The sequence below is a fragment of the Drosophila hydei genome, unplaced genomic scaffold (genome assembly GCF_003285905.1).
Source record: "Drosophila hydei strain 15085-1641.00,03,60 unplaced genomic scaffold, DhydRS2 tig00008114-arrow-pilon, whole genome shotgun sequence".
Lineage (NCBI taxonomy): Eukaryota > Metazoa > Arthropoda > Insecta > Diptera > Drosophilidae > Drosophila > Drosophila hydei.
In genome coordinates, this window is record NW_022045827.1 from 4,979,989 (window position 1) to 5,007,519 (window position 27,531).

Here is a 27,531-nt window from a genome sequence, read left to right on the forward strand (position 1 = left end):
CTCTTGCTTTCCTTTCTCTTTGTCTTTCTAAGTTTTAACTGACAGTTAAGGATTTTTGTTGAGCCGAATAAGAGTTTTCTATATGTAGTATGTAACTGCCTACAATTTACATTTCTTTTAAAGTAGGGAGGGGGAGGAGAAGATTTTGTTGGTTGGCTTCTTTGGAAACAACATTTGAAACTCTCACACACGCATAGAGAGAGAGAGAGAGAGAGAGAGAGAGATAGAGAAAGGGAAAGACAGAGAGAGCGATAGTTACAGTTAGAGTTACAGTTAGAATTACAGTTAGTTTTACAGTTATAAATTTAATTACATTTACATGGGCATAGACGACGCTTAAGTACTCTGCCTGCGTGTGTGTTGGTTATTTCTGTCATTTACTTTTGACTTTTACATTGACTTTGACATTTACTTTGACTTTTACTTTTACTTTTACTTTTACTTTACTTTTATTGCAGTTAGTTTTTAGTTATATCTTATACTTCTTAATGCGGGGATTTGCGAGAGTTGAGATGTTGGTATTTACAGTTTCTTAGGGTTCGCTAGTTAGTTGTAGTTGTATTCATACATATATATTCTATATATATTGTTATAGGTATGATATATATTATTTAGTTTAGTTTTTAGTTTTTTTTTTTTGTTTTCCTTTGCCTTGCTTTGCGCTTTATAACTAGAAGTATACTGTATTATTTTTCATTGAATTTTCCATTTTGAATTTTCTTTTCGCTTTTGCTTTCGCAGTTTTCTTTGTTTATTATCTTCATTCGCCATATCTTTTATTAGACACTATCACAAACAGTTCGCTTGCACAAATTCACGCCACCAAATTCGCCCGATTCTCTCGCTAGTCGATGAGCCATATGTGTGTATATAAAATATGTGTGTGTGTGTGTGTATGAGTGGGTGAGTGTGTTTTAGTTAGTGTTTACTGTATGCATTCAGTTTAAGTTTAGTCAGTTCTGCGGGGGTTTATATGTGTGTGTGTGTGTGTGGGGGTGTGTGGATGTGGGTGGAGGCGCTTAGACATCGGTTCCACAGCCCTCCTGGTAGCCCTCGTCGGGCGAGTTGCGACTGCTGCTGATCAACGCCCGCTTCAGTGCTGTTACGGGCGGCAGCACGGGCACGCCCCCTTTTTGCCAGACCCGTATCGTCTTGGCATTCACGGGCTGTCCATTGGGCAGTATTGAGCAGGAACTGGAGCTAGCTGACGGTGCAGCCATTGCCTGTGCGGGCGTGGGCGATGAGCTGGCCGAGCCATTGCTGCTGCCGCCGCCATCGTGTAGGCGTGGCAGGGTGCGACTGCTAAAGTGTGGACTGCCGCTGTGCTGCAGCTGTTGCTGCAGCTGCTGCAGTGGATGCATCTGCAGCTGATGATTGTGCTGATGCTCAGCGCCCGGCACTAACGGCAGGCCATAGTCATTGGGGTAGCCAGAGGAGCCGCTAGATAGATTCGTCGTGGCCGTCGAGGTGGTCGAGGCAGCTGCTGCACTGCATCCGCTCTGCTGCAGCGTCGCATTGCAATGGGAGCGCGGAAAGGTCTTGCTGAAGTAGTCGCTGGCTGCGCTACGCTCATGCAGGTCGTACAGCTGGCTGGAGTCGATGATGGGCGTCTTGTCCGTGTAGCGTTTCATGAACAGATCATCCGCCGAGCTGGCCGCTGCTGCTGCATGCTCCCACAGACCGGATGGATACAGCGAGTCGCAGCCGTTGGCCCGACTGTATTCCCCACTGCCGCCGCCACTCGTCAGCTCCATGGCGGGCAGCTTGAGATCGCAGAACTCGTCGCTGCCAAAGCGTTTCGTATCATTGATAAGATCCGGATTGTTGCCATGTCCAGTCGAGCCGCTGGGCGAGATGAAGCACGAGGCTGTGGAGAGCACGCTGCCAGCATTGTCATAGCCCTGCGTCGAGTAGGGCAGATCGGTGAGTCGTGGTGGCTTCTGGACCGGATTCGCATTGCGTTGCTCATGAGGCGATCCACTGGTGCGTCTACAATTGGTTCCAACTCCTCCCACTCCGCCGCCAGTTGGTGCTGTGCTGCTGCTGCTCTTCCGCTCCAGCGTTCCAGCAGCGCCGCCAGCTAAGCCCCCGTCGATGCAATTGGGCACAGCTCCATTGGCGATGACAACGCCGCCGATGCTGCCATTGCCCGTTGCCGGCTGTGTCTTGTTGGTGATGGAATTCTGATGGTTGACCGAGGTGATGACCTCCATGTGATTGGGCGTCTTGCTGTCCACATACGGCTGCCGTTTGACCCGCAGCAGCAGGCACATAATAGCCGCCAGAGCGAACACTATGAGCGCCACCAAGGCGGCGCTCAGGCCCACAATTTGGCCGCTGCCCAGCGAGGCCATGCCCGCGGCTCGCATGCTCACGTGGAGCGTAAAGTTGGCCTCGGCGCTGCCGGCGCGATTCTCGGCCACACAGTAGAACTCGCTGGAGTCCGTCTCCTGGGCATTGGTCAGAACGAGACGCGAGCGTTTCTCGAAGCCGCCCTCCAGCTGCTCGAACATGTGGACACGCTGATAGGCGCTGAAGGCGCTGTTGTTTGCCAGCTGACGGCCATTCCAATACCAATGAATGCTGGCCGCGGGCACGGCGCGTGCGCGGCACGTAATCGAGGCATTCTCGCCCATGGCCGTCTCCACGTAGTGCGAGATGGGCAGCATTTCGGGTCGGCAGGCAAAGTCGTCCACGTGCAGCTCCGCAAAGCTGCGATCGATGATGCGTTCGGGTCCGCCCGCACACAGCGGAGCCACCGGATAGGGTATATTGCGCTGCATGAGCCATAGCTTGGCATCCCTCAATCGACAGTCACATAGCCAGGGATTGTCATGCAACTCGATGCCGTGCAGCCGGCTCAGCGTCTCGATGGTCTTTGGCAGCAGCTCGCTCAGCTTGTTGCCATTCAAGCGCAGCAGTGTCAGTCCCTGCAGACCACTGAAGGCCTGCGCCGATATGGTCTGTATGTCGCAGTGCGACAGATCCAGTTTGTGCAGCGAGGGCGTGCTGCCGAAGGCTTGCGCCTCGATCTTGTGTATGTGATTCGAGGCGAGTGTCAGCTCGCGCAGCGAGGAGATGTAGCTCAGGGCCAGGCTGGGCACTGTCACCAGGAGATTGTGCGACAAGTCCAACTCCACCAGATTGGTCAATCCCTTGAACGTCTCGCGCTCGATCTCGCCAATCTTGCAGTTGCGCAGATAGAGCTTCTGCAGATTGAGCAGGTTGGCTCGCACGAACTGCTCGTTGGATAGCGTTTGGAGCTTGTTGCCGGACATGTCCAGCACCTGGGTGCTGGGATCGATGTGCTCGGGTATTTGGATGAGCTGTCTATCGATGCACTCCACCGTCTGCTTGCCGCCCTTCCATTTGCAGGCGCACACCGTCTGACAACTGCTCAGGTGCTGCGTCGGATTGTCCAGCTCGCTGGCCGGATAATAGGGAGCCGCTGATGGAGCCACATAGCCATCGTCTGTCATGGGCTGGCTATCGGCTATGGAGAATACTTCGTTCTGCTGCTGTGACGATTTGTAGCTCAAACTGGAGCCGGAACTGGAACTGGAACTGGTACTTGAGCTGCCGCCGTTTGCATATAGCTTGCCTGAATTATAGCGATTCGCTAGCAAAGATCTGGGCAGTTGCCACAGCAATAGCTGCAGCAGCAGCAGCTGCCTCCAATGCAGCTGCATCTTTAAGATTTTCTATGTGTGTATGTGTGTATGTGTGTGTGTTGGTGTGTGTGATATGCTATCCTTTAGGCCATGCCACGCTGGCTTACTTTGATATGCTTGCTTTGATATGCTAAACTCCTGCTCCTCCTGCTGCTGCCCCTTCTCCTGCTGCTCCTTCTACTCTGCTTTGCTGTTCCCGTTTTTAATTATGATAATAGTGCAAACTTCCGTGTGGATTCAGCTCGAATGAATTTATTATATATTGGTCAAGCGGAAAATTGATTAATTGCCGAGTTTTCCTCGTTGTTGCTGCTGTTGTTGGGCCTTTTGTTTTTGTTGTAAATATTTTCATGTTTTGGCGTAATTAGCGGCGCCTGGCGCAACGTTATTTATAGAAGCGACGCCGCTCGCTAGGACCAGATGATAATCGTTTTTTATTTTTTGTTGTGTTTCGTTTTGTTGTTGTTGGCAGTTTTTTTGCCAGAACTCGCGACCAAAAAAATGAAAGCGAAATTTTTACTTTTACGCAACACTGTCCGGCCACAATTTTCTTTGTGTTCACTTGTTGGGGTTGTTATATATGTGTATAAATTTCCTTTTTTTTACCGTTATGTTTGTTTCTTTTTTTTTGCTCTTTTGGTTAGCGATTTTTGTCACGCAAAGCTTTAATTTTCATCGCGTTTTCGTTTTCGTTTTCGTTACGTTTCGGCCTCGTGGCCTGCAATCAGAGCAGCGTTAGAAGAACGACAGGAATTGTGGAAGGAGCTGGACTCGAGCCCTGCGTTCAAGACACACACACAGCCGCACAGAAACAGGACCACACACACACGCACACGGTCGCGGCGTCGAGTCACGAGTCACGAGTACACGAAGCTGATTGAAGATAGTGTGTGTGTGTGTGTGTGTGCGTGTGCGAGGTGCGCGTGATGAGTTTTATTCAACTGCTCATTGATTTTCATAGGCAACTGTTACACATTGCTGCCCACTCACATTGCACTTGATAATGATCATTGCCAACTTCATTATAGCATTCAATTCAAATTTCATTTGGTTCACACTTGTAACGATTTTCAAGCGAACGAAGAAGCTCAAACGGCTACGCGCTACATACGGCTAAAAACCCAACCGTTCGGCAGCAATCATCGACTTGAACTGAGCGCCGAGCTGATGCACTGCACTGGCAAAAGCGAAAGCCAAAGCCAAAGCCAGCGAACGACAAAAAAAAAACGAAAAAAGAATAACAAAAACAACGCTCGTTTCGTCGGCAACGCTGTGTGCCACTCGTGTTCGGCCCACCGCTTCGTGTATACGCTTGACTTTGCTGTGCTTAGCTCTCGTGCGCTGTCGTTGTTTAAGCGAGGGGGTTGGCTGTACGCTGAGGAGTGTTGCGTTGGGCATTCGTGCGGCCGCTCTCACTCGTGCTCAGCGGCTACCAATGTTGCTTTAACCGTTTCGCAATGTGCGCGCTTGGCAACATGCGACTCTCAACATGTTGAGCATCTGCAACTTGCGATAAGATATTGCTTAAAAGACGACATTGATCTAGTTAGATTACAAATTATTATAATGTATAAAGTTATTTGGTAAGAAATCAAATGCCGTATATAAAAATGTTGATCTTCATCTCTATTGAATGCAATTAAGATTGTTTTTTCGGCGCTTGTTGATCTGCTGGAATAGGAATTCTTTGACCCGGCGCGACCTACTCAGCCGCGAAGCACAACAAAACCAAATAAAGTAAATAAACATGAGAAACGTTCCTTGGGCAGGGCGGGGTGTGCTTGGGGGCCTCTCTTTGGGTCTTCTGAGACGTAATTTGTGTTTGAAGTGAATGAGTCACATCCGTCGACTGCGCCGAGACTCGAGTACAGCCAAATGAATGTGAATGAATCGATGCATTGTGTGCAACGTGTGCAGAATTTCACAATTTGTTGAAATCTGGGCGTAATTACAGGGTAGCAGGGAGCGCGCCATGCTCAAGATCAGCTTTCAACTGTGCAAATGCATATATCGATATATATATATATATATATATATATATATATATATATATATATGTATATGTATATATATGTATGAACAATTCTATCTGGAATAATGATCGCCTTGGCTGCTTCTGCAGAACAAAGACCAGAAAAAAGTTGTTAGATTTGCAGCAGCAGCAAGAGAAGAAGAAGAAAAGGAGAGTTGCTTAGGCTAAACGAAGTGTAGATACTCTAAGAAAATTTCAATATATATCTTTATATATCTATTAATGCTTCAGACTTTGCAACCTGCAAGTTTAGGGCTTCACCTTAAAGATCTAAATGAAACGACTTTTGATCTAGAACCAGAATATATATAAGGCCGCAAGTCAACAACATCTGCTAAGCGTGCAACACATGGCATGATCACATTTTAATACCCTCTGTGAAGCGCACAAAAAAGCAAAGAAAAGAAGAGATAAAAAGATACAGCCACAGCCACAGATACAGATACAGACGGTCTGGGCTTTTAATGATGATGACAACAAGACTTGAGACCCACACACAGTGTGATTGTGGACCCTGAGACGGCGCGACCGAAACTGGAACTGAGATTCACTGAGATGGAGCTGCAGCTGGCGCTGGGGCGACGCGGGACTGTGAGGCAGGTACTGCGGGGCAGCTATGTGAGCGTTAAGCTAATTATCTGCAGGCGGCGTATAAGTTACTTCACCTGCGGGCCACTTTGTGGCAGGTAGTTGTTGTTGTTGTTGCAACAGCAGCTGCTGCATTGTGCATGGGGCACATGATATCTCATGATGTTGCCCAGACAGGAAACGCGCTGTGTAGCTCACTGTGCGCTGTGCCCCTGCCCCTCTCTCTACCATCCTCTTCCTCTCTCTCTCTCTCTGTTTAATGCATATGAATGAAATTTTCAAGTCGCATCTTCAAGATACAGATACTTAGACAGCGATTGCGCCTCAGCTTCAGCCTGAGAAGTTTTTTACTTTTGCCGCAAACGTGTTTGCTCAACAATAATCGTAAAAAAGGCGAAGCAACTTAACCAGCTACGCATTTGCTAGCTGCTGCCCAGCTGCAGATACATCTAACAGATACATATGCATATATAAGGTCTACCTACTGCATATTTATAGATACTTGCTACAGATACATCTTACAGATACAATTATTCATTTAGCTTAGCTGCTGCATATCAGAAGATACTTTTCTTTCTTGCCTAGATTCTACATAGCTAAAGATACATTCAACAGATACATTGGTGTATCTGGTCTAGATCACAAATATATATTTATATATACCATAATTTATATATCTGATACACTCTTACAGATAGATAGAGATGTATACACTCTACAGTTACATCTATGTATCTAGACCATAATCTGCATCTTGATATAATTACATCTCACAGATACATTTGTGTATCTAGCCTAGATTCCTCAGATACATTTGTATATCTCATCTATCTTAGATACATCTTGACACTCTACAGATACATCCATGTATTAGCTTACCTCTTGAATATATATACAATGGATAGATAGATATGTATCTTCAGATACATCTATGTATCTAGTCCATCATCTGCATCTACATCTAGCTACAGCTCACAGCCTAAAGGCTATTTTTAGCACTGCCAACATTATTCACTTTGATTAAGGTCAGTTATGATTGTCGAAAAGTGAAATCTTCTCATGGCGTGTTACTCTTCACAGTTACATTAGCGTCTTTATGCGCTTCCCCTTGTATCTTCTTTAGCTTGTATCTTCTATCTTCTAGCTCTGGCTTCCTCTTCTTCTACATGGAGTCAGCCAAGCGTAGAGCCACGCTTTGTCTTCTGCACATTTTCTAAATGAGTTGCGTTTTTTTCTTCTATATAAAACCAATTGAAATGTGTTGAAAATGAATGAAATTTTTTTTGATTCGATTTTAAACTATGTCTTAAATATATATGTATTTATAAATATGTTTATATGTATATATTTATATATATATAATTTTATGTATATTTAAGAGACGTAGCCTTGCAGTCAAGCTTAGGCTTTGCACACTATGTAGCTATTGCAGCAACACAAAAAGTTATTGAAAAATACCTTTGTAGGGGCTATGAAACAGCTATGCGAGGGTGGTTTGAAAAGTCTTAAAACTTTGCATGAATAGAAAAGATGACAGACGATATGAGTTAGACAGAATATAATTTGTTATATATAAGTGTTATATATGCATGTGTTATATAAGTGTTATAGAGATGACAGACGATATGAGTAAGACAGAATATAATTTGTTATATATAAGTGTTATATATGCATTTGTTATATAAGTGTTATACATAAAAACGTAACATTCTAAGTCAAGACTTTCAATATTTATATTTATACTTATTTTTAGATGTTATGCATGAATGGAGCTGAAGCCAACTTCATCAAAAATAAAAATAGTAGTGCGTTAGCTTAGGTCAAAATATATTTTTATTATTTTAAAGATACAATCATATATACCCCATCGAATCGCAGTCAAGCAACCTGCTCGGCTAGAGTATTTAGAGTTCGGTGCGCTGCTCTTTCGTGTTTCGCATGTAGCGAAATGCCCGATCAGCATTGGGGAATCGCTTGAATTCCATGTTAGGCATGATAATCATTTATTTCAGTTTTGTTGCTTTTCAAAAATGATAAATTCGCTTGGCTGGGCGAAAGTAGAACTCGATTGCTTGCAAATCGTTCCGCAGCGGAAGTTGGCTGAGAAATCGCTGTGAGTGCTTTATGATCGCTGTGCTGCGAATGAATGTTGCTGTATTTTCTCTCTTTTCTTTATGTCTTGGCTGTCACAGGCCGCTTCTCATGCCACTTCTCTGTGTCGCCCACATGGCCACACATGTGGCATGCTGCTGATTTGGCTATTGTGGCTGCCACACACTTGTACAATTTGTTGACTTTCACATTTGGCTACAATATTTCTCTCTCTGTACGCAACAATTAGCCGCAGTTAATTGGCCAAAGTGCTTTTGTGCCACGCTTTCTGCACTCGCCGCTAATCTCGGCGATTTGAACAACTTCCGCAGCAGCGGCAGCAACTGTAAAACCTACGGTGCAACATCTCGTAATTAATGCAAAAACAAAAAAAAGGAGAGACGAACAAGACGAAGAAGCAGAATGAAATCGTAGTCGCTGCATGAGGCAAAATAAATATTTGCCAACATAATTTTCAGATAGGCAAAAATCACCTGAAGCCCCTGGAGAACTGGAGGCTGGGGAGCAATTGGGCAGCGGGCAGGATGCTGGCTGTTCCAGCTGGCTTTGACCTTTGTGCTCGTAATACTCCGCCTAATTGCCCTTAATTTATTTAACTTCAAGCTGTGCCGCCGCCGAGCCCGCTTGAGCCCCGGCCCCAGCCCAGTCCAGTCTAGTCCAGCCCAGTGTCAAGGGTTCACTTTGGAGCCGCCGCTGCGTGTCCTTTGGGTCGGTCATTGGGTCGTACGTCTGCTCCTACTATAGACACATTCCTTTATATATATATATATATGTATATATATCACGCTATCTCTGGTCTTCGGACTTGAATGACAGCGAAGCAATGCATGCCGCTTACAACTTGTGTGTTGGCTAACAATTAATGCTGCCCAAGTTGTTTCGTTGAACAACAATTGAATACGCATTGAAATATGTGTGAATATTAACTGATATCTATCATTATTGGTAATAAAGAACGAATGTTGAACGAAATTACCAGCTATCACCTGTCAAATAAGCCTCGGCTGAAGCATTGTTATGCTCACACAATTCATTAGGCTCGAGCCTTGGAGCTGCATTGCTAATTGGCACCGAAATATGAGGCATACAAATTGATGGATAGATTGATTAGTATTAGTATTAGTATTAGTATTAGTATTAGTATTAGTATTAGTATTAGTATTAGTATTAGTATTAGTATTAGTATTAGTATTAGTATTAGTATTAGTATTAGTATTAGTATTAGTATTAGTATTAGTATTAGTATTAGTATTAGTATTAGTATTAGTATTAGTATTAGTATTAGTATTAGTATTAGTATTAGTATTAGTATTAGTATTAGTATTAGTATTAGTATTAGTATTAGTATTAGTATTAGTATTAGTATTAGTATTAGTATTAGTATTAGTATTAGTATTAGTATTAGTATTAGTATTAGTATTAGTATTAGTATTAGTATTAGTATTAGTATTAGTATTAGTATTAGTATTAGTATTAGTATTAGTATTAGTATTAGTATAAGTATTAGTATTAGTATTAGTATTAGTATTAGTATTAGTATTAGTATTAGTATTAGTATTAGTATTAGTATTAGTATTAGTATTAGTATTAGTATTAGTATTAGTATTAGTATTAGTATTAGTATTAGTATTAGTATTAGTATTAGTATTAGTATTAGTATTAGTATTAGTATTAGTATTAGTATTAGTATTAGTATTAGTATTAGTATTAGTATTAGTATTAGTATTAGTATTAGTATTAGTATTAGTATTAGTATTAGTATTAGTATTAGTAGTATTAGTATTAGTATTAGTATTAGTATTAGTATTAGTATTAGTATTAGTATTAGTATTAGTATTAGTATTAGTATTAGTATTAGTATTAGTATTAGTATTAGTATTAGTATTAGTATTAGTATTAGTATTAGTATTAGTATTAGTATTAGTATTAGTATTAGTATTAGTATTAGTATTAGTATTAGTATTAGTATTAGTATTAGTATTAGTATTAGTATTAGTATTAGTATTAGTATTAGTATTAGTATTAGTATTAGTATTAGTATTAGTATTAGTATTAGTATTAGTATTAGTATTAGTATTAGTATTAGTATTAGTATTAGTATTAGTATTAGTATTAGTATTAGTATTAGTATTAGTATTAGTATTAGTATTAGTATTAGTATTAGTATTAGTATTAGTATTAGTATTAGTATTAGTATTAGTGTTAGTATCACCTTTGATATTCCTTTCCTTCTCTGAACATCTGCTTGAGCAAGGGAATGGTGTATTTGGCTTGTGAGGCGGATAAAGGTAAACGTGAGCCGCAATCTAAAAGATATTCTAGCGCATCTTTGAGTCTATCTGTGTCTGTGGGCTTGACGTTCGGGGCACTAAACGCTCTAATTATTTTGTAACTGTTGAGATTTAAATGTCTCTCAGGCGTTGCAGTAGTCAGTGGCCGCTATGGCAGCCACTGGAAATAGCAGCAATGGCTGTGGAAGCAGAAAGCGCTTTATCTTCATTTGAGCATTAAGCCGCTTACTGCATTTGTTGGTGTAGTCTGGCTGTTGTTGCTGCTGTTGTCCGGTCTCTTAGCTGGCCTTTGTTGCTGTTAGCTCTGTTTGCATTAAAACTGATTTGGCAGCCGACGCCGCTGTCGCCGCTGGCGTTGCCCCTGGCTTTTGCCTCCAGTTTTGGGGCAATTATTCAAAGCGTCTAAATTAGGTAATTGCCCTTTAAAGAATCATGCTAATTATTTATGTTTCTGTGTGTGTATCTCTGCTTGTGTGTGTGAGCGCTGCGAGCAGCGATTGTGGCCCGCATCCCATTTTCATGGCCGTCCGCAATGCATTTCGGCTGCGTTGTCATCGCTATGCCGTTCCGTGCCCGGGTCGGTCCTCAGCTCAGCTACGACTCCATGTACCGGGCTCCGACTCTATGCGACGCTTGTTTGCGGCCTTGATTAATGAAGTCGTCCTGCGGCCGTCTCCAGGACCAAAGCACCAGCAACAATAACAACATGGGTCAACGGGCGTGGCGTGCTCCGACTGAGCAGTCGTCGTCCGCCCCAGTTCTGCCTCCCTGACTTTAGCTTGTTTTGCTTAGATTTATGTCAAATTGTCGACCTTGCTCCGCGTGGCCGGTGGCCGGAGTAGCCACGCGGGGCGTCGCTTTTAAGCTTTTCAATCAAATCGAGTTTAAGTGGTTTACAGTTTTCGGCCCGTGGGCGTCATACGCAAGTTGGCGAAATTAATTGTTTGTCTAATCAGTTGATTGCATGCGGCTCCAAAGAGGACAGCGTAGACGTCGGAGAGCAGCTACTCCTACTCAGATTTTGGGCGACCGCAGCCAACACCAACGGCGGCTGCAAATTGACCTCTGCTTGAGACTCAGCTAATGGGTCAATAGGTTAAAGACTTCTTGTCTAATAAGGCCTGCATGCAATGCACAATTTAATTGACGCTGATGAGATATGTGTCAATATGTTTAGATAAGCAATTGATAGCTGTCATAGATATATGTGACACATATGAGGGCAGATCAAAGGTGATAAAGGCGTGACTTGAAATATGCACTCTGTAGAGATGGAACTATGCTTCATATATATATATATATAAATATATATATATATACATAAATATATATACATACATAGATATATATGTAAAGGGAATATTTAAGCACTTAACATAGTTATAGATACATGAACTAACAAGGCTAAGTTGTATATAAATTCAAGTTATATAACTAAAAAGTATCTATAAGTACTGCAGATATATATATATATATATATATATATATATATATATATATATATATATATATATATATATATATATAGATATATTTATATTAATTTTATAGCTACAGATACACTATCGTAGTCTAAGATAAATATCAACATAAGCTTATATGAAAAGTATCTTTGAAATATTAATTAAGACTTATATAGCCATGGTTGCAATACAGAAAAAGTGTTGAGTTCGTTAGAGATAAACAAATGCTGAATAAGCTTGACGAGCTTTAAGTCTTTAATTGAAACTACGATTCGAATGAAATAAATTTTGTTGTATACAAAAATTAATAAATTCTGATAAGGAAAAGTTTCTGCAATGTAAATTTTACTTTCAGATGATTTTAATTTAATTTAATTTAATTTCTATATAATTTATAAAAACTAAAAAATTTACTTATCTAAATATGCTTATAGATGCAGATGTTCGTCTCAATGTGCCTCACATTTATACTCAAAGTATCTATGAAGCTTATAGAATATGCACTTGAGAGACATTTGCAGCTACGACTTCATGTTAGTAGGCTCAAAATATAACGGTAAATTGACAAACGAATAAGTCACAATTTGCTTTGTGATTCATAATAAATGAAAGAAAATTGTTGAAGTAGCTGTGGACAATGCCAATTGCAAGTGGAAATTTAACATGCGATTTTCTGGTTTTTAATTGATTCCATTTCAAGCGGAAGTCGCCGATCCCCAGTGCCGATGCCCAGTGGGCCTTTAATTTCCTATGATTTATGCGTAACTTGCTTTCGGGCTTCGTTTCGTTTAAGTAACTTCCAATGTAGCCTGTCCGACAGTGGAACGACGACGACGACGACGACGACGACGACATGGACATGTACACCTGTGTCGGGCACATCCTGTCCGAAATGCAGCTGAGAGCGAATACTTACAACAACAACAAGAGCAGCAACAGCAACAGCAACAACACGACTCACACTCGACCAAAAGATACAGATACCAAAATTCAGGTTTAACTAGACTTTGGCTGGCCACAGAACCGAGTGGGACTCAGGGAGCGGGCGCTCAGCGGGCATTGGGAATAGGGTCTTGTCGCAGGGGAAACAGCTGAAACCTGCCCTGGCCAGCCCTGCATTTGCCTCGGGGCATGCCAAAAGTATTTAGAGGTCTCTCTGTGCCGGGGCTATTAAATGTCAATGGATTTCTGCATGAATGAGTTGTGCGACTCCTCAGGGCATGCTCCGCCTTGCCCCATGCCCCGTCCCGTCCGGCTGCCGCTGTCGTGTTCGGCTCTCTGGTTCTTACCTTTTGCCCATTTGAACATTTGATGTTTACGGGCGCACGTAGTTTCATTTAAATTTCAATTGCCAAAAATAAATCTCTCGCTCTGTCTCTCACTTTTTTCTTTTTTTTTTTTGGTTTGGGCAAGTGCCCCACTCCCCTGGGGGCGTTGCCGTGCGCAATGCATAAGATTTTAATTTGCAACGCATTCAAACATAATTTCTTCTTTTTTTCTTATTCATTTCCGTGTTATTTATAGAATTTATTGAAATATGAACATGTGTGTGCCTAAGGACTTAGGACTCGGCGCTGCTCTCGACTCTCTCTCCATCGTGTTAATTAAAATGTACAGCAGCAGTCGAGGACCCACGTCGCTGGCCATAATTTCTGGAAGACTCCCCTGACTCGATGGCTGGCTGGCAACTCATTATGTAATTCAGGCAGCGATGAGGCTTATCATAGTTGTTGCGGCCGGGGCGTTAAATCTTCAACTAAATATTAAGCGTCGCCTCTTGCCCCCGTAAAAGGCCGCAGCGCTTCAGTTTTATGCTCGTAGCTCCCTTTTCCGGGCTTTGACTTCAACACTTGTCTGGTAATAAACGCAGCTGCCGCCTAATCCGCGCACAGTTGGAAATATTTTTCATTAGCATTAAGAGGCAATAGGCAGCAAAGTAGCTGCAACAAAAAAAGCCTCAAACCCAGAGCTGAAACTTGGCCATAAGCTTGCCACGTTTTCACGTGTCGGACTGCTAAATCTTTGCCCGATAACGCTGTGAGCGCCCAACCCACCAGCCTTGACTTCAGCTTCAATCTGCTCTAACTGCTAAACACATAAGTTCACCACGTGTAACTGAATGTGTGTGCGTGTGTGTGAGTGTGTGTGTGTGTGGTGGCCTTTATGGCTACGTGTTTGGCAAACGGAAGTGGCCACATAGCCACAGATACAGAAGGAGATACAGATACAGATACAGATACATATATAGTTAAGTATCTAAGTATCTATCTTATGGCTGTTTATGTATCCACGACTCACCTATGAGGCGGTGCCTGGTTCTGTGATTTACACGCCGCAGTTTAACGCTTTAACGACTCACATTAGAAACAATTGCGGGAACTTTTAATTAAACTGCGCCACTCATTAGATGTGTTGTTCTAGCTGCTCTCTGCTCCGCTCTTCACTTCTTCCTCTTCTGATTGTTGCTGGCAACAAAAGCCTTTCATAAAAGCAAATCCAGTTGTCGCGCCGTCTGTCTTTCGAATGAGAAGTAATTATGTATAATATTATTGTTTTTTTACGCTCCAATTGCTCATTTCCGGCTTGGCTATCTTAGACGACTCAGCTCCGCATCCAAACTTCAGTCAAGCGTAACGTAGACTTTAAACAATATCGAAAAACCAAATGGTGAAAGGCCACAATTCAATTGGTGAAAGACTTATGACTCGCTCAGTTCTCTGGTCTTGTCTTGTTAGTTAGAATTTATACAAAAAGCTTGAAGATATAATTCAGTTAGGTAATAGCTGAACGGGGCCAGAGAACAATGTGTGAACGCCTCGGTTATTTATAACCAGTTTAGTAGATGGCACAACAACTCATGTTCCATGTACTACAAAATAAAACAAAAAACAGAAGAAGTAGAGAAGAGGCTTAAAGTTTTTCAGTCTAACTCAGTTTATGTGAAAGTCTCAGTCTCGATGTGGGCCTCGAATGGGCGACAATTTCCGCACTTACTGTCATATTTGTTGGCTCTTTACTTACTCACAGGTCACTGCCAGAAGAGGTCTCATACGAGTCTATTGAGCGGAGGCACAGAGAAGGCATGAAGCAGCCTCACGTCATATTGCTAGGTCTGAAGTTGAGGGCAAAGGCTGATAGAACTTATGTAGGTAGAAATCAAGATTATATATTTCGTTGAGATAATCTCAAGCAGCTATTGTGATACTTTAACAAGTCTCAAGTCCTAACTATCATTGAACTCTAATGCATATATGAATCGAGGCATGTGGCGTGTGCTTAACAGAAATGTTGGTCAAATGTATCTCAATCAGAATAAAGTTTTCATTCAATATATATCTATAATAAATCTAGAGCTCAATCACTGCTAATCTGTCCACTTGAAGCCACAACCAGCTGAACTCAGTTTCTGTGATAGAGTCCAAGTTACCTGTGCTGTTGTTTCATATTCATTAGAAGCCACAAGTAGTGTCGCCTCTTATGCAACATAACAAACATATTATGCCCATTTGTTTTGCAGTTGCAACAGCAACAACAACTTCTGACCGGCAACTGTGACAATCAACTGGGAAATAAACTCCGCTGGGCAGCCACCAACAGACCACACACACAAACACACACACCCCCCACTGTTGCACACTCACACACCCACAAACTCTTAAGCTGCCGCGATACTTTTGACTTCCTTCCACACACACAAACACAGAGAGAGAGAGAGAGAGTTGGAGAGTGGACATAGGCTCCAAGTGGGAGCTGGCTGGGTGCATGCCACACGAAATTGCGGCTTTGCAGTGCAACAATGAGATACTTCAGAAAGAATTAGTTGCACTAAAAATTGCTAAAGTCGCACTGGACTCGTTTCGCTTCGGCTTGTCGCTAAGGACTACCTACAACAGACCAGGCTAGACTTTCACTGTTCTACACACTTGTTGTTGTTGCTGCTGTTGTCTCTGTGTGCTGCACACTTTGTGGCACTACGGGCGGTAGCTGGCAGGATACAGGCGCTGGTAACCAACATGGGACACTGGCTGAATGTTTTTAGCGGTTTTGCCAAACATGTTTATTGTTTAACAATCGAGTCTATTAGCTTCTTCATTAGCTTTGTAACGCCCACGCTAAAGTTAATTAAGGCAAATATTATGCTCTGTTCTACTTGAGCCAAAAATTGCTTTTGAGTTCTATAGACTAAGCTAAACTTTTCTTTTATAAATTTATATAAACTATAAAGTTTTCTAATTTTTCATTAAATAATAATAATAGTAATATTATAACATGAAAGACTTGCTTGGAAACTTACGAAAAAACATATTGAAGAATATTTTGTTGCGTGTTTAAATAATTTATTTCTGAAACTTAAAAGATTTTTTTTAAATTTAAAAATAATTTTTTTTAAATATATGTTGAATTTTTTAAATTTTTAAAGATTTTATAACGAATTTGTAGAGAAATTTTAATTCTTATTTTATACAGATAGATGTTTTTTTTAATTTTTCGTATGATATTTTATTCTAATATTTTTTTTTAAGTTTAACACTTTTGTAAAGAAGTTTTATTGATATGAAAATATATGACGGATTGTTTTCAAATTTTTTAAGAATTAAGAAATTTGTCGAATGATTTTTAACGATTTGTTTTTTAAATTTTATTTCACAGACTTTTAAGATTTTTTTTTTTTTTTAATATTTCTAAAGATAGTTTAGTTAGATAGGCAGCTCTAATTGTGCTTTTATGAAAGCCATGTAAGTTAATCGAAATAAATTTCGTGTAGAGCAATGAAAATTTGGAAACTGAAGTAATGCTGGCCTGAAAATAGTTGTTTTGTTGTTGTTGCTCTTTTGCTTCTGCTGTTGTTAATTTTTTCTTTTTATTTTCTGTAGTTTTACTTTTACTTTTATTTTTTTTATTATTTTCTTTGCTGGCTTTTTGTTCTGGCTGAGTCAGAGCATGAGCTGGCATTAGAATAAAGGCGACGTTTTTACGCTTCTTGCTTGTTGTTCTTGTGATTGCTCTTGTGGCAGCTTCAAGTTGTTGTTGTTGCTGCTGCTGCTGCTGTTGTTGGCGCTTTACATAGTCGTTTGGCCCGGACAAAAGTTGCAGACACTCTAGCCGCAGCTCTTGTGGTCGTACTTTTTTGAAGGCCAACGGCGTTTTTAATTCAGCTTTGGCTCTGGCTTCGTTGGCGCTGCATTTTCATTTTTCCTCTTTCTCTTCACGTTGTTTTTCCGTTTTTCGTTTTTTTTTGTTAGTAGAGTTTTCCGTTGTTATCTAACATGTTTAATTCAAGGCGCGTCTGCTGGAATTAAAGAGTCCACAGGTCAACCATAACGAGCTACTCGTACCGTTGATAAATTGTCATGCTCCTGCTACCAACTAGATAGGCGTCTCAATTCGACTCTCGACTCTCGGCTCTCGACTCTGGAGTCTCGCAATGCATGGCAAATTTAGCGTAAAATTTTTGTCACAGCGCATGGAAGCGGCACGGAGGCCGTCAATGACTGTGATTACACCTGGCTGTTGTACCTGAACATAAAGTTCCCTATCGAAGTCGTAGTCGATGCGATGCGATGCGATGCGATGCTTTCTTTCTTTCATCGTCGTCTGCTGTTCGCTCTGTTTCGCTTGGTCGACCAAAAATGTTGCCTTCGAGTTACATAAAAGTCTCCGCCCCCCGTCACTGATTGTTGTAAATGATACAACACAATTATGAGCGAAACAAAGGCTTTAATTTATGTCAAAGCAAACAAATGAAGCTACGTCTTTGGCAACTGGGCAAAGGGTCTGCCAATTGGGCATCAAAACCTGGACCCCAAAAAGTCACTCAAATTGCCGACAATGACAGAGCAAAGTTTCAAATCTGCGCTTATGTAGCCTAAAATCTTTATACATAAATCTCTGCATGTACTATGTGTTACACACACACACTTATATATCGAAGAAGGGTGTGTGTGTGTGTTGACACACACAATCAAGCAATCAAAATCTGAAAACTTTATCCCCATTTATTTACGTGTGAGACCAAACAGTAAACGTCATAGAATCCCAGACATATGCAATATATAGTTCCATATACGCACGCACACATTTGTGGGCAATAGTGTGTGCGTGTGTGTGTGTGGGTGTACCCTGAAGGCATAATCAAACACAGCAGCGCACACTAATGCAGTTAACAAACTTGCGGAAATATAAGGCACACATAGACACACACTTACCCTCACACACACACACACACACACACACACACACATATATATATAGAAATATGCGTGAAGGAGCCTTAAGTGCTGTTCACTCTCTCTCACACATACATAGACACAATGATGATGATGTATTGTGTGAGATGTGAATGTGATTAAATTTCCATAGCAGCTCGTCTTTCATGCCAATTTTCCATTAGTGTTTGCCTCTGCTCAGGCAGCTCCTGTGCGCCTTGCCCTTGCCAGGATGTACGCCCAAAAACTCACACCCACTTAAAAGCACATCAACTAAAACACACACACACCCACACGCACACACCCATCAGCCTGTGTGTGATGTTTGCTGTAAGCTTCTCGCGTCAAAAGCGATGATGAATAGTTTGTTTGATGTTACTTTGACCGTCCTTACGATCAGCAAAAATAACGCTCAGTCCAAGTATGTGTGTGTGCGTGCGTGTGTGTGTGTGTGTGCAACCTGAGTGAAGCGATTAGCGCCTTAGTCAATGGCATTACAGCGAATCACAGCATTAGCTTAAGATCAGCTCGATTAGCAAAGTGAGCTGCTTTGATTGCCTTTGGCTGAGCCAATGAAATTGTTAACGAAACCAAATTTGTTGGCTTTACAATTTATTGTTTATAATTGTATAATTATTATGCGCTGACTGAACCCATAAGAGTGCTCAATGCGTTGAACTCTTTGTAAGCGAGCATAATTGTAATTGAAGCTCTTCTTTCTAAGAGCTCTGTTATTTCACTTGACTTTGCGAACTTTATGGAATTCATAATTATTTATTTGCACAGAAATATTAATTATAAATAGCAGAAGCAATTAGAAAACGATAAAACATTAATTGGGGATATAAATTGATTGAGTCTTTGTTGAGTTTTGACTAAAGAATAAAGGCTTTAAGACAATTCATGTGCTGCAACCGGAAACTTTTGCATTTAAAAAGACTTGAAAAGATACAGAAAATTTATTTGTAAAACTTATAATTTAAAAAATATATAATATACACATATATATGAGAGAACTAAAAACAGAAAAATAGAAATCAAATTAATTTTTATGCTAATGGAAAGGTTCTACATTCAATGCAATATTTATTTCCCTTAATATAAATATGACTTTAATTAAGCTAAAGATGAATCAATATTTTCTGAGGCAAATTTGCGAGTTCTCACGTACTACACAAGAGGTTTTTATAGCTTTATAGCCTTGATTTTGATACCAAAATGATTTCGTTTCGTTCCAGAAGTCAACATTGAATGCCTCCTTCGAGTGGCATAAGTGCACTGAATCTTGAATTAAATAATATAGTAGTATATAATAATTAAGTCGTTTTCATAATATTATCTTATTGCGCGCATTATATAGAAGGCAACATTTGTCGTTATATATCATCTATCAGATAAGTTGACTCTTGTTTTTGCTTCTAAAAAACACTAACAATACAGTTGAGTCTAAATTAGTATTATTAATATTTTATTATTTATTTATTATTTATTGTCATGCTGCTTCGAAGTTCATATTTCAGTCAGCTCAACTGTTAGATACAGACAAATATATATTATATATATATCAATCACAATGAAAATGTATCTTATTGAATACGCCAAATCGTTTAGCAAACTATGTCAAGTTCTGTTCAACGAACCTTTGCAGTAACTCGAGCCTTTTTGTCTGCCATTAAGTCGGCATTCTAATTGTGCGCTACGAAACAATTAAATGCTTAGCTCGGCAAAAGTCTGCGGTTCGCATTAAATCATCAGTCTGCTGTTGACTACACAGCCATTGCCCGCTCAGCTCTGTTCTGCTCTGCTCTGCGCTGTGGTGTGGTGTCAAGCGCTGCTCTCTCATGGCTCATGGCTGCAGTGCTCCATCAGCGACATGCAAAATAATTTACATAAGCAGCAACCGCAACTGCAGCAGATAGATGCAGGCGCCGGGGATGCCAAATTAAAGCCAAGCCCCAAACCCGAAAAACCCATGCAGGCAAATCCCTCGACCAGGCCAACAAAAAAAAAAAAAAAAAAAAAATAACAACATCGCAGCTAAACAAAAAACCAAAAACATGTGAGAATGCAAACTGAAAACCTTTCGAATAGAATATGCCCTGCAGCTAATAATTGAGTGGGTTTGATCGAAGAGCGGCGAAAGTACTTTGTGGTATTTTCTTTTAAGAAATCTCACTGAAAACTGTAGAAAGTGTTTGACTAGCTTTAAAATCTGTATCCTTTATTAACGTCTCCAAATGGAGTTGCCATCTGACAGCTGACAAAACTGTGAGCAGACCCTTTTGATGCATGCATATAGCTAGGGTATTCAATATCTATAGGTTTATTCTTCTGCGACTCTAAGGTTCTTTTAAGTTCGTTTTCGTTGTTTTTTTTTTTGTTTTTTGTTTTTGTTAGTGGTTTGGCTTGTTTTGTTTGGATTTTCGTGCATTCACTTGCGGAATTTTTGTGTTGTTGACTCGACGTCGCATATGAATGTATCCCGGTCGCACATGAGGAGCTCCAGTGCCAGCTCCAGCTCCTGGTGCTGGTCATGGCCTGGTATGAGCTCGCATATGTGTTGGCGCATACATAAACAATGGCAGGAACAACAAAAACAAGTCGCAGAAGCAGCCCAACCCACAGACGCACACATAACAATGACAAAGAACGCATTTTGGAGGAGCCCCAGTCCCCCACCTTGACAAGCATTTCCCATTTGGCATTTCTGTGCCGTTGGTGGCTTGCCAATGGTGCCCCGTTCCCGGCTGGTTTATTATGCAAAAGTTATGCAAAGATAAGCAAAACTATGAGCAGCGACAGCATCAGCAGCAGCAGCAGCAGCTTGCCATCGAAAATAGTATGAAACCCTGTCCGATATCCTGGCTGCATAAAGCATTTCACATCATTGCCAAAAGACAAGCGCGCTGATGGAGTAGGAGCTCGTTGGGTTACCAACTGCTGTTCGCAGTTAGCAGTTGCCAACTGTTTTCTTCCTCTTTTATTTTTTTTTCGTTTTTATTATTATATTTTTGAGAGGAAAACGAACAGCTGTTTGGTTGGTTCGGTTAAGGTTTGGCTCGCTTTTTTGTTGGCCGGCTACCGTCCGTCGTTCAAGTTAATTGTGCGGCCAAATGCAAAAATCAACTTTTTTACAAGTTCTTTTGGCCGTCGCGTCGCAAACTGCCAACTGGCAACTCGTCGGCACCTCGTGAACGAAATGGACACTTAAACTCTAATCGAAAAACTTTTGCCCATATACAAGTCACTTTAAAATGCGCTTAATTTGATCAGCGTGCGGCGATTGTCGAACCGAAAACCCACAGCTGAGCGCCGAGCGCTGAGCACTGAGAACTGGAGCACACTCAATACAGATTAACATAATGAGCTTCGGGATGGGCAACAAACATAACAAAGCAGTTGGTTATGGCTAAGGACCTGCCATCCAGATCCAGTTATAAAGTTGTTACTGCCATTGACTACAATTTGTGTTCTTTTCAATTGTGTGTTTCTGTTCTTTTCCCCTCGACTTATTCCCAAAAAACGCTCTTCAAATGTCTATATGGATACCCTAACAATATGATTATGGCCAAAGTTAGCAGTTGGCTAGCTACAGTGCCAGCAGCAAGGTAAAGGTAAACAACTTTTGCTTTGGGCACAGAAAATGGAACTGGAAAATATGATGGCTGAAATAAAAAAACTTTTCTTACATTTTTTTGTAAAACAGTTCGTTTATAATTAACTATATTTTATAATTAACTATATTATATAGAATGAAACTCTCATATAATATAAATACAATATATATATATATATAATATATTTGATTTTATATTTTAAATTTATTTTTTGAATAATTTGGGACAGCTGCTTGAGTAGGTTTGAGCCGCTCGGATCAGCTCGATGCTTTGATAAAGCATTTCTTGAGTTTAAAGATATTGATATATTTTTGTTATAGCAATTCTAAGAGAACTTAAAATTTATTGAAATCAGTTTTTACCAAGCTCATTTATTAAATTATGAGAGCAAAGAGCTCAGAACGCTGGTCTCCGAGCTGAATTTTCACTTTGATATGATGACTATTTAGTTATTATGATATATAAAAATTATATAATAATTAATATAATATAGTTGTAGATAGCTTATGATATTCTTGTAAGTTTAGTATATGGATATAATATTAAACAATAAACTTATAAACTTATAAATTCCTTTAAAAACAATAAGGAAGTAAGTCTTTAAGCAGACACCTCTCTGTTTTTTTAGCTCCTTGGGCAACACCTATAAAATAAATATATAAAATATATTGAACTGTGGCTTTAACTTGTATTCATTTGATTTAAAACTATTTTTTTTAAATTCTTTTATAGTTTTTTTGTGCCAAAAATATAGTTCCCTATAGAGCCTTGAATGTCAAAGAAAATTAATATAGCAAAGCCTTAAATTAATTTAAAATCTATTTCTAACAATAGTTAATTATATACATACTCACGCCTATATATGCTGATCAAATAAAAATATTAAAAATATATATTTATATAGGTATTCATAATATGCTTTACATAATTTATAGAGTATATTTGCAGTTGAGCTGAGTTTAGATTGCTTCCGTTTTCTATATATAATTTCTGTTTGCTGTAGCTGCTGTTTGTGACAACAGATCGAGTGTGCAGTTTTTGAAGAGTGTGTGAAAGTCAAGTGGGCACTTTAGCTCACACACACTGTGCTACGAGCACACACGCACGCACACCTACACACAAATATATATTGAGAGAGACATTTTGACAGCGTTTTGCGGTAACAGTCCGCCACTTGACGCGTTCTGCACCTTTGCCACAGCTCCTACCATCGACAGGCAGACACTCACATATGGCGACGATTCCTGTAGAGAGAGAGAGCGGGGGGCTGGAAGAGGTGGCAGTGGGTGACTTCTCAACTGGGAAAACAAACGCAGCTTGGGCAATTGAAAAATTAAGCAGGCACTTTGTCAAAATGTTGTTTCAATAAGCCCATTGCGAGGCCATAACGAGTATCGGGCTCATGGATGCCCCTAGTCAAAAACCCATTGGCAGCTTTAATTGTCAACATCTGTGGCTGACATGCAAATGCGAAAGGTTCTCCACTAGCCAGGCAGCCAGGCAGCCAGCAGCCCGACAGCGGCTTGATGGAGCATACTCGCTTGGCACTTATTACATTGGCATCTGCGTATGGTTTTGTCATTTATTGATGCAAATTTTCGCCACGCCTTTGCCTTTTTTTATGCGCCCTCTGCCGCCGCAGCTGGCGTTCGTTTTGGTGGATTTCCAAGGGGTACGCAAGGCACTTAATTGACGTCTATGTCGAACACAAGTGCGCCTTGGCGCTGATTAGGGTTGCCAATTGCCTTATTGCTGTATGACGCCTGCCGGGCCCTTGGCTCAATCTGAGTCGCAGTCTGTAGCTGGTGCTCCGTGTCATTGTCACCGTTGTCAAAAGTTTGGAAGCGAAACCTTTTTCAATCGCTGTCGCTGGTGTCTTTGAAGCACATTCTGTGGCATTCAACAAAATGTTGTCATCTTTTCTTCTTCGGCTTTTTTTTTCTCTAAGCGGATTTTTTTGTTGATTGGCCACACAGATTGAATTGACATTCATAGCTACTTGGTGGTGTCAGCGTTGCTGCCGCTGGCAGCAAATGCCAAAACAAACTCAACCCCAAGCAATCAATCGCATCTTAAGTCCTTAAGATCCATAATCCAAGCTGAAGCTATAATGCGTGCATTAGCATTTCTCAGCACAAATAATTATTGTAAACATTTGCATTGTGCAATAAGAGCTTTAAGTGTTTATTGTGTTAACCATGCATACTTGGCGCATCAGGAAAGTGGAGGAATGTCTGAGTGCTTCAGTGCAGAAGGTGTGACTGCGTTATATCCTGTATGTAGTAGATGCTTAGCATGCCAGCCTTTGCTTTACTTCACCTGCCAAAAGAAAATTTAATTGCTTTAAACGCAATTCATATCAAGTCTTCTCTGCCATCAGGAAGTGAGATAAAGCCTCATATGCGAGTGAGTTCTTTATATTAATTAAAATTGATATCATATTTCGAAATATATATATTCTTTCAGCTCACAGATTTCTTGGTATTAGAAGGTCAAAGCTTTTTAAATGAAATTTCAAAGCTCACTGCAAATTGATGTTTTTACGCAAATTTGATTAATGCTTCCAAAAATCTGAGCAGATTTCCATCGAAATTTTGATATATACAAATTACCAAATGTATATTATTTTGTATATATATATATATATATATATATATATATATATATATATATATATATATATATATATATATATATATATATATATATATATATATATATATATATAAACTTATCAACTTATAAACTTATCTTGACTTTCACTTCTGCTAAGGTAACTCAATAGCTCTAAGAACTTCAGCCTGTTGCGTACGCTGAAGCGACTTTAAGACACCCGCTTAAAGAAGTCTGCTGAAATATGTCTATGCATAAATATCAACACATATATGTACATATATAGATATATAAGCTTCTCCAAGTCAATTGCAAATTAGAATAAAATACTTGAATGCAACACGCAAGCAAATGTCATTATGTTGCCTTGGCCACCGTCCGCATTGCATGCAGAGTTTATTCGATTTCCAGTTGCGAACTTAATGTGTTAATATTATCGCATAGTTGATTAGCCTGCAGCTAGTTAGGTCCTGCGGTGCTCGAAAGGCCAGGTGTGTCCCAGGTAGCTTGTGAATGCAGTAGAGCCAGAGATAGGGTGAGAGCGATAGAGAGAACGGGAGCACTCGTGTTGTTTTGTTTGAGCGTCTTTAAAGCGCTCATTGATGTGAATTTCCTACTAATTGGAAGGAAGTTAATTAATTAGAAATTAATTGCAAGCTAGTTGAAGATGAGCATTCTATATTTACAGTATAAATTGCCATTTGCCTTTTATGTTTATATGTATTTACATTTCAGCTTAAATATGAATAAATATAATGTAAGCAGAGGTTATTTATATGCTAATTATAAGCACTTCGCCGCTCAATATTCTATGAATATTGTAAGCGTCATATTATTGGCTGCGTTTGCTTTAGAATAAAACAAATACGAATGCTCTCGTCGGGGGTGCCCAACTAGCAGATACCCTGAACCCAGCGCACAGCTGTTACTGCAATCATTTCAAGCTCTCTTTTATAGCAAGCAACACATGCGTATCATATATGCATAGATACAGACGTAGCCATAGGCAGATGCTTCGCTTACTGCGCTCTTAACTCAGAGGCTGCAGTTGGGCTGCGCCTATGCGCTTTGCTTGTTCAATAACTTGGAATAAACTAGAATAAGCTGAACTTTTTTAAGCACATTTTTAGAGCTTGCAAATTTAGCAAAGATCAAAAAATGTAAATATAAAATATATCTGTATTTATCAAAGGATCTGCGCTATAAATTTGATTTAGTCTTTATTATTTTCAAACAACGCTTGTAAAGTCAAGCCAAAGCATCGATTATTATCGTTAGTAGATATAGCAGATATAGGGGTGAATTATGGAAAACAGGTTTATACTGAGTGTGGTGTATAGTAGTGTATATTCAGGTCAAAACTTTCAACACTAGCTCGAGCTCTCTTCAACTGGCTCTAGATTGGCATGGCTATGCCAACTCAGCTTGTTGTCCTGATCAAGAATATATACTTTATGCAGTCTGCTACGCCTGCTGCTGCCTGTTACATACATCTTCACAAAACCAATAAGCCCTGAATTGCCATATTCAATAGCTTCAAGGCATAATCAGATGCAATCAGATGTCAAATAAAATATATATTTTTCAAATGGACAGCTTGAATAAAGTTCTGTCTCTCTCTCACCCTCTCTATTTCTCTCATCCTCAACCTCTCTTCGTCTTCATAACTGGCATGTTGAATATTAAAGAGTTTCCAGGCAAAGCTGAACTCCTCAGACTGTTCTGCTCTGCCTCCGACATACTCTTTAAGGTCTGCCCAACTCTTCTTGGAGCACAATTAATTTGCGTTTCTGAGCTGGCAATCATATTAAATAGTACTAAATATGTGCATAAGTAATAATAATTCATATGTGAATAACGTACTTTTCGTTGGCATTCCTTTGTTTTCGTTTTCTTGTATTCAGGATTTCAGTTGAGTTTTTCTATCTCTGATGAACACGAACTCATGAGCTTTTCTTGTCTGTTGCATCTGTGGGCGTTGCTTGTCATTTGCTAATGTTACCAGCTACGCTCCCTTAACATTCCAACATCATCATCATCATCATCATCATGATGAGCATTGTCGTCTTCATCTTGAGTTCGAGGCGCAGATACTGTGGGCGTCTGCAGGAGTGGCACTTTTTCATGCTGTTGCGTCCATGTGATCTACTTGGCAATGGCAAGAGATGCATCTACTTCAGCAGCATCAGCATCGGCATCAGCTCCAACTAAGCTAGCTGCCTATCCAGTGTGGGCGTTGCTTTGGAATTTTGTTGCTGCTCGAGTCGCACCTCTCTTTGTTCCTATTGCATTTGCAGTTGCAGTCGCTGCTGGCATTGCTATTGCCATTGCCGTGTGCCCAGGCAATTCAGTTTGCTGTCGCTTTATTTTTATTTAATTAACTTCATTGCAATGCCAGGAACTGAAAGGCTGGCAGGCTGGCAGGCAACCTGCCTGAATCTTTGTCACTCTTTGGACTGACTCTGCCCACATGCAAAGGCTACGCTCAAGCTCTGCCAGTTGTTGCCTGCCGCAGTCGTCGCAGTCGCCGTCGCCGTCGTCGTCGTCGCTTCAGCACCTTGACAATGACTTATTGTCGCTGCTCGACTAAGAGACACAACCAGAGCCTGCACCGGATGGGACTGTATGGGACAGCCAGGCCAAACGAGTCGGCATCAGCTCATCTTGGTTCATTGGCAATTCTTTTGCAAAGTGGCCTTTCTTGTTGGCCAACAGACGTGGGCTGCTGCGCTCTGTCTACGTCGTCTCCCTCCTGCTCATGTGGGCCGCACTCGCATGTAAATCAATTTATTTCGTTCAAGCTGAAGTTTGAAAACTGAAGTTGAACTTGTTGTTGATGTTGCAGCTGATGTCGATGCCGATGCCGATGCCGATGCTGAAAGTCAAGCGAAGGTCACTTGAGACAACTAGCAGAAATTTTTGGCAATTTAGAGTCGCA

General features: G+C 40.6%; 1 protein-coding gene across 1 annotated transcript; it reads right to left on the reverse strand.

The window, feature by feature from the left end:
* Positions 1–423: 423 nt before the first annotated feature.
* Positions 424–4,763, reverse strand: LOC111592900. Its single transcript, XM_023305347.2, has one exon. It carries the CDS (start codon positions 3,687–3,689, stop codon positions 1,020–1,022), a length of 2,670 nt encoding a protein of 889 aa, XP_023161115.2. The 5' UTR covers positions 3,690–4,763; the 3' UTR covers positions 424–1,019.
* Positions 4,764–27,531: the final 22,768 nt, after the last annotated feature.